The sequence below is a fragment of the Barbus barbus genome (assembly GCF_936440315.1).
Source record: "Barbus barbus genome assembly, chromosome: 33".
NCBI lineage: Eukaryota > Metazoa > Chordata > Actinopteri > Cypriniformes > Cyprinidae > Barbus > Barbus barbus.
The window spans coordinates 8,437,284-8,446,057 of NC_136761.1; the positions used below are offsets into that span (position 1 = coordinate 8,437,284).

Consider the following 8,774-nt stretch of genomic DNA (forward strand, 5'->3'; position numbering starts at 1 on the left):
AGGGGAAGAGGATATGACATCATCAAACAGAGACGTTGGACCATGGTGTATCTCAGCAGGGGACAAATGTAAGTGGTGACCTGCGGACATTCAGCCACTGATCCAATTTCCCTCACAGAAATGACTTCCGTACTAAAACACGACCTTCTGCTCGTTATAGAAAAACACCAGCAGCAAGTGTGCGTGTGTGTTTGACATCCTTGCTGAAGGGAGAGTATGAAACCATTGAGAGGGCAGATGAGAGACAAGGACGCTCGGCTCCAGACCCCAAGCACAAAACTGTTCCACGCTACTGAACACACTTATAAATGAAGCGTCTGAAGGCCCGAGTGTGACTTCACTGCGATGGAAATTGAAATGCTGAACTTTAAGACCTTTCAGGGCTACAATCGATGTGAAATAAACACAAGAGAGCTAAACACTGAACTATCAGAGCAGACTTTAAATCATCTAAACCCCAGAAGCAACACAAGGCCTCTTAAAATACAAATTCAGCTTTGAAAAAAAGCATCTACTTAGGCCCTGTTTACATTGGTGCATTTTTGTTTTAAAATGAAAACGGTCCTCGTCTACACTAGCGTTTTCACTACCATTTCAGAAACGATCTCTGTCCACACTACACAATCAAAAACGCATGTCACATGACCAATCATGCAGGTACAACCATATATATGAATATGTAGATGCCCTATTATTTAGATGGCAAACGCAACAGGCCTAACCATAGCAAAATGTATGCATTTTAAAACAAAAATGCACTAGTGTATACTTAGCCTTATTTGTTTCATTTTTTCCCCCCTAAATTTATTTTCTTTGTCCTAGGGCTGGGCGATATGTCAAAAATATCTTATCGATAATCGCCGTAAAAAAATATCGCGATATCCGATAATATCATCTACCCAAGCTCCACCTCCACCACGCCCTGCCCCAGCCGAGACAACATTGCCGACATGCACCATAAACACAGTTCAGTTCAGTTTGGTCTTAATTATTGCCACATTAAAGTTTCGTTTTTACTTTTTCATAGTTTGTGTTTAAACTAACAGAAAACATTAGCTTTACTGTTATATTGGTGTTGCTAATAATTTCCATTCTGTTCTTATCAAGTTTGAAAAGAATTTTGTTTTTTGAGGAGAACTGTTGAGGAAAAATAATAGAACCCAATTTTAAGTTCATCATGGTGAAGTTGGACATGATAAATGCATGTTGATGTCATTAATAAATGCCTCCATTCATTCATTAATTTAATATCTTGAATAAAATATGCCTATTTTCCGATGTCTCTTTCTTTTTGGCACTGTGTAGACATTTCATGATGGTAAGTATAATGTTCTTTTGTTGCGTTGTTTTAAAACTTGTAGTCAAGCTATAACGTAGGCTATTTGATATTTATCATGTATGACTAAAATCATGCAGGGATTAAAAACGAATTCTGAGCAAAAACGTTGAGGGTTTTTTTTATTTTCCGGTAGTCTAGTTCAGAGGTCTATTTTGGCCCGTTTTTAACTAAATAAAAATAACTACTTTTTATTTAGAAGCGGGGTAATTGTTAAATTTAATTTTTGTATTTAAATTTTTATAGTTTTTGTTTTATTATTCAAAATACAATGCCCACAATATAATTTTCAGTGTTGGGCTGCCGAAACTCCAAACGCGTGCATGCTGAGATAGGCCTAGGCTAGAACTATAATGCATTAATCTGTTTGCAACAAAACTTTATAGTTTTGTTGCAAATTAATTAAGAATTTAAAGTGCTATATCTCAGCTTAATTATACTGTATACACCGTTTAAAAAAAAAAACGGTAAAAATGTGCGTTGTGAAGGAATTTGCGTATTTTAATTACAACGTCATGTTTGTGGTTTTTCATCATTATACATCGTTTAAATAAATATTCAGGAAGGCATGCAGTGCTACTATTTTTCTTTTTTCTGTTTAACTTTTAAACTGCAGATCAAAATAGAATAGGTCTATAGCCTAAATGAGGATAAATAGGATTGGAACGCATCTCCAAAATCGCATACATAGATGCACGTTGGCATTATGGTAGTCAGCGCTGAAAAACGACAAATAAAATATAAACCGAGGTTACAAAAGTGATTCAGTCAAGATCAGTGAGGGATTTTCTATTCTTTTGTTCTTTGATTAACATTAATGGCTGCGGCTGCTGTCAATGCATGGATCCAATGCACCCTTGTATTCTTTCTCAACTCTTTAAGTTCACTTAAGACATAACCGATTGTATTTATGGGATATTTTGATATCATTCTGTGTGTATTTGTCCATTCAAATGTGTAAGAATGCGCGAAAGAGAGCTGAGTCCAGTGTTCGTGTATATAACAGGCGGTCTAGTCTAGTGAAGACAAAATTAAAAAACCAACAAAACCAAAAATTATTTGGTTTTGTTTTGTATCATATTTGATACACCAGACTTTTATGGCTCATGTTGTGAGAATACGGAGGAAAAAATCTGCTCAGTTTTATTCAGAGAGACAAACGGAACAAAAATATGCAGTTTGGTGCAGATGCTATTTATATGGACAAAAAGTAAGATGAAATTGTGATTGCCATGTAAATCATGAGATCTTTATAACAGTATAGCAGATATTTACATAAAACGATATATCAATCATCACTCTGTATATCCAATAATTTGTCTTAGTAAGAAGTAGTGATCGACCAACATTGATTTTTTTATAACCGATACCAATTATTTGCATGTTTATGTGCCCGATAACCGATATGCTGAACCGATATTTATTTACTGTTATAAAGTAAATAAATAAGAGAAGCCCATACTTCACTTAGGATTTTCCTCCTTTCAATCATCTTAACAACAACAAAGGTTGAAAATTAACAGTCTTTCGTGTTAAATTTAATCTTCATATTACAACAAAAACATTTTATTTATAAAAAGCATAATTAGCAACACTGATATTAACAATAAGCAAAAGAATGTCTAATGTTTTTAAATGGAGAAAATAAAGGACAGGAGTCATATCAACTTTTTTTTACAACGATTTTACAACGATGATTGAGAGATGAACAAACGTTCCTCAAAAGCCTGATGATCATACTCATGATTTTTCTATAAAATGATGTCTGGATAATCAATTAAAGCTACATCGCTTCAGTCCAGTAAGTGTTCATCTTGAAATATTTCTAAATACATGAAAGGTATTCTTACGTTTACTTGATAAAAATCTGTAAAAATTTCACAGCAGAAAGACACTTAAGTACGAGCTGAAGGTGGATGTTTGTACAATTAAACTAAAAGACCTTTTACGTGCTAAAAAAGTCTAAAGTATCAATCAGATGACAGAAGGCATGTAGTAGATTGTGTGGCAGGTTTATCAGCATAGTTTTGATCATGTTGATAATTTAGAAGCCTTAGAAATTTGAGTATAAAATGCACTACAGTAGACTTCATAGGGTTACTGTATAATGGTATGGTGTTCTGGTGGTAATTATGGTAGAAAGAAGCACTCTGCTTCTACCAGACAGAAACCCCACGTGTTCACACATACAGTGATGGTTTACGGTTTCCTCACATCAGTGTCTAGAGTTTCACTACAACACACCAGGTGTGTTTGGGACTCTATGGAAACACTGTCTAATGATGCAATATCAGTTTTCCATCAGAACGAAGGCTTGTTTGGAGTAGCATGGTACCATCTTACTATATTCTGCATAAACATATCCCACTACATCTGCCAAAATGTGCAATCTCATGCAATACAATTCACTCAACTTGACCTTCCATTTCCATGTGATGAAAATCTGGATGATTTCTCCAATTAAAAGAATAGTTCACCCAAATATGAAAATTTGCTGAAAATGTACTCTCCCTCAGGCCACCCGAGATGTTGATGAGTTGGTTTCTTCATGGGAACAGATTTTGAGAAATGTAGCAGTACATCACTTGCTCACCAATGGATCCTCTGCAGTGAATGGGTGCCGTCAGAATGAGAGTCCAAACAGCTGATAAAAACATAATAATAATCCACAAGTAATCTACACCACTCCAGTCATCAATTAACTTGTTTGTAATAATCAAATCCAGTCTTGAACTGTTTTTGCATTTAAATGTTGCTTTCTGAATCAGACAAGGCGACTTTTGCACTTAAGGAAGCGTTATTATGGATCATGGACTCATATTTGGGTCAAAAGCAACACTTTAAATTTAAAATACATTCATGATGGATTTGTTTCCTACAAACTCACAGCTTTTCACTTCACAAGATGTTAACTGATAGACTGGAGTGGTGTGGATTACTGTTTGGATTCTCATTCTGACGGCACCCATTCACTGCAGAGGATCTATTAGTGAGCATGTGATGCATTTCTCCATATCGGTTCACATGAAGAAACAAACTCATCTACATCTTGGATGGCCTGAGTGTGAGCAAATTTCCTTTTTGTGGCTGAACTCTCTTCAATTTAATGAAGTTTCTTCACAATCTCTGATATGGTGTATTATTAGGTGTGTAATATAGTTTACATTCCTTTACATACTGCACTGTACTTTGACCAGTAAGTTTTTCAAGCTATGAAGCACTAAAAAAAAAACAACAACCAAGGAACGACTTATGGTTGCTTCCTCATACTTTTTGCACACTATTTGTAAAAGTATACATACAGGCTACACATATGTGGATGCGAGGAAAGGATAACTGGAAGATCAGACACTATACAGTGTGCAGCTGTGGGCGTCGCTTGAGTCTTCACGCGAATGCCCTCCAAACACCCCCCATACACTCGAGCTCCAGCACTCCTTTATGACGTCACAGAATTCCCTCTCATTCGCCCTTTTCCAGTTCCAACTTCCAAGTGTTATTTACCCAAAGGCAATAAAATTCCTCTTGTGCGAGTGACACCACGAAAGCCACAATGAAACTATGTTACGCTGGAACCGCTTTAAAACAACGTTACACTTCGAAACAGAACGTTATTACAGACAGCGCTTTATACTGAAACAATGTTTCATTTCGCAGTGAAACAATGTTGTACGTCGCGGTAAAATAGTTTATTTCAAAGTATGGTTTTTACATGAAACTCCATTGTAGTATTTCCACTGTCTAAACACATACTTTATATGTTACTATCTAGCAAGAAAACTGGGGGTTTAAAAGTCTCCTGAATCGAAAGAGCTTCAGCGTTCCTAGAGTTGAACGTTTGAGGTCCCTTCCTGATAATCGTAACCCTTTGAAGGAACAGTGATGCTTCAAAACACACTCGACTTCCTCATCAGAGAGGACGAAGCACGTCGCGAGCAGCTGCAAAACTTCTCAAACTGATCAGAGCTTCATGATTTCATATAGGAAATGTGAATTCAAACATCTCCGAGTTTAATAAACAGCTTGGTTCAAGCATAAATCTATTTTCAAACACCCTGACGCTTCACTACAGTAGACTACTCACAGCACAATAAGAGCATCAAACACTTACAAACTTCTTCTTTCCGTCTCCGTCGTCATAGTTCTTCTTGCTTTTCTTCTCCTTGTCTTTCCCACTTTTGGGAGCACCAGCAGATGCGGAGTTTGGATCCATTTTTGTGCTGTAAAATCACTTCTATTCCTCGAACGCCCGCTCAGGGCGCCTTAACCCGCGGCCTGGTGCTGCTGCGCGCCGCCGGCTTGCGCTCGTCCTCCGGCACAAAGGAAAAGGAGGGAAGTTTGAACCCTGAAGTCCGGATGACAGATGTGTGCTGGTCTCGGACCTTTCGTGACTCAATACGCGCCCGCGATGATCTCCGCGCACAAGTCTCCGCGTCCGCACGCGCGTTTTGGCGCAAATTTGTCTGGATCGCGAATAAACTAACAACGCGTTAAGTCTCTAAACCTAAAGATCCACGCTGTCAATCTATAGATCTGTCATGAATTCCTCTGATGATTGATATAAAGTCCTGGCGCGTCATGATAAAGTCCTCAGACCGTAAGAACAGCCGTGAGGAGATCAGCTGAAGTTTTCCGCTTTCTCTCTTTCTCTCTTCCTCTCTTCCTGTGTGTGCTGGGCAGGTCAGATGGGCGGAGCCAACATGTGCACATACACACACCTGCATGAGTGTGTCACACACAGGTAGAAAAACACTGACCCCTGCAGACCCCTCACGTGTCAGTCATCTAAAATACAAATTCAAAATGGCTTTAAAAAAGTTAAAGATTATCATATGCATTGTGTGATACATATAGCTATCCTCATAATGGATTATCCAGATGTTAAAACTGACGTCCCAATAAGGATTTTACACTGATTCAGCTGTGATAACACCTTTATAAATAGTAAAACAAGTTTATTATTTAAAATTAAGTACTACTTCTATTCAGTGAGGATGCATTTAATTAATCAAAAGTGACAGTAAAGACATTATAATAAACTAATAAATTAATTAATACAATAAACTATACGGTTCTTTTGAATTTTCTATTCATCACATAATCGTGAAAAAATAAATGTAACACAGTTTTTCAACACTGATAATAATCAGAAATGTTTCCTGAGCAGCAAATCAGCATATTAGAATGATTTCTGAAGGATCACGTGACACTGAATACTAGTATGATGCTGGAAATTCAGCTTTATGTCATAGGAATAAATTACATTTTAAAATATATTGAAATAGGAAACAATTATTTGAAATTGTAATAATATTTCACAATATAAATACTTTTTATTGTATTTAATGAAAAAAAAAAAAAATTTGGTGAGCAGAAGATCATTTCACTCCATGAGTCATCGTTTCGCTTTCTCTTCATGGGAATAAATACAGTCTGACTTTGAACTGTAAACTGAAGGTGGAGTTTTAAACATTGCAGTCAGGCCAGCCTCCACTTTGAAAAACACGGTCATTCTAGCCGCCACGCTATTTGTGGTGCGCTCATATACTAGGCTTTGCAGTAATAGCGTGTAAAAACTCAGATCAAAGGAAAAGCGATCTCTGGCATTCATTTATTAAACCAGTTTCTCTGTCAATAATGAATAAATTAATAAATAAATAAATAAATGAACGAATAAATAAATAAATTTTAAATAATACAAATGTTTAAAAAACGGTCTGATAAAATGAAAATGACTTCAAATGTTCAGTAATATTAAATGTAGCATTTCCAAATAATATGAAAATAACTTATGAGAAATAACAAAATAAAAACTTGCATATAACCATATTTATCTGTAAACTCACATAGTTATAAAATGAAAAATCCGTTTCCACAAAAAGTTTCACTTTTGATTAACAGTACACCACTCCAGAATGTAATTTGCCCAATGTCAGGAGGACTGTCTGATTTTCTATTACAAAATAAAAGCCCTCATGACCAGTTTTGTCTTTGATTTTAGGTAGCTCTAAAAAGGAAACTCACTGTTTACACAGAACAATTTGAATTCAGACTGACAGTGCACTACCCCAGTGTGTAATTGTTTTGGGCCATTCGTGGGCCAACGCATCCTCCAAATCTCACATTCTACCTGTTCTGCCTGTGATTTTTGATAGCTCTAAAAAGGAAACTCCCTGTTTCCACAGAATAATTTCAGTTCAGATTGACAGTCAACTGTCCCAGGGTGTCACTCAACGAGTTTCAAGACGATCTGATGTTGCATTACAAAATAAAGGCCCTCCAAAATCTCTTATTCTACCTGTTCTGCCTGTAATTTTGGATATCTCCAAAAAGGAAACTCCCTGTGTACACAAACCATTTTCACTTTATAGTGATAGTACACCACAGCCAATGCTGATACTGTCTGATGTTTCATTATATAATAAAATCCATAATAAATCTCATATATAACCTGTTTTGTCTTTGATTTTGAATAGCTCTAAAAAGAAAACCGTACTCGGTTACTGTCGTAACCTCAGTTCCCTGAGATACTCAACTTCGTACTGCATCTTGTCTAAAGACGCTATGGGAACACAGTTCAATCACGCCGTGCTGATAGAGTAACGACTCAATTTATACCTCCTCAAGCATCAATGCTTAAGGGAAGCATAACAATAACTCCAAGGCCTAAGCAGGCTAAACTCAAAGAGGTCACGCCCGGCCTGGATAATTGTTCCAGAACTTCTTGCATTTCGGCACCTTGGGCCGAAACATACAAGTAACCAATCAGAGAGCTTGAGCGCCGTGCGGCCAAGACTTCTCGGTCAGAAAGTTCCCATGTAAAAAATGTGCCATTAAGCAGAGAGGACCCTGGCCTGTAATGCCGGTACGTCCAGGTTATAGAACCTAGAAAATGTGGACGGTGAGGCCCAGCCGGCTGCCGCACAGATCTCTGTAATAGACACACCACTAAACCACACCCACGAGGAGGCGATGCCTCTTGTGGAATGGGCTCGTACTCCGATGGGGCATTGTAGGCCCAAGGACGAGTAAGCTAGCATCCACTATCCATCTGGAGAGCCTCTGCTTCGTAACCGGACACCCTCTGGTGTGGTTACTGGAGCTGACAAAGAGTTGTTCCGACTTCCTAGAGTGGGCGGAACGCTCAAAGTAGATTCTCAAGGCTCCGACAGGGCAGAGCAAGGATAACTCTCGGTCCTCATCAGAGGGAGGAAGCGTGGAGAGCATGATGACCTGAGCTCTGAATGGAGTGGAAAGCACTTTGGGCACACCAGGTTTCAGGACGACCTTGGAGTCGTTAGGCCCAAATTCCAGACAGGCAGGGCTAGTGGGGAACGCCTGCAGGTCTCCTACTCACTTGACCGACGCTAGTGCTAAGAGCAGAGCAGTCTTTAGCGACAGTGACTCTGTGTGTTTCTCTGCACAGACCCTGTGCACC

The 8,774-nt window shown here is 38.1% G+C and overlaps 1 protein-coding gene across 1 annotated transcript in view; it reads right to left on the minus strand.

The window, feature by feature from the left end:
- Positions 1-6,001, minus strand: part of LOC306853686 (protein diaphanous homolog 1-like) — a 113,721-nt gene extending 107,720 nt beyond the window's left edge. The window contains exon 1 of the mRNA XM_079391276.1: positions 5,448-6,001. Within this exon, the coding sequence (XP_079247402.1) occupies positions 5,448-5,549 (102 nt within the window). The 5' untranslated portion in view covers positions 5,550-6,001. The remainder of the gene's footprint in view (positions 1-5,447) is intronic.
- Between the last annotated feature and the right edge of the window lie 2,773 nt (positions 6,002-8,774).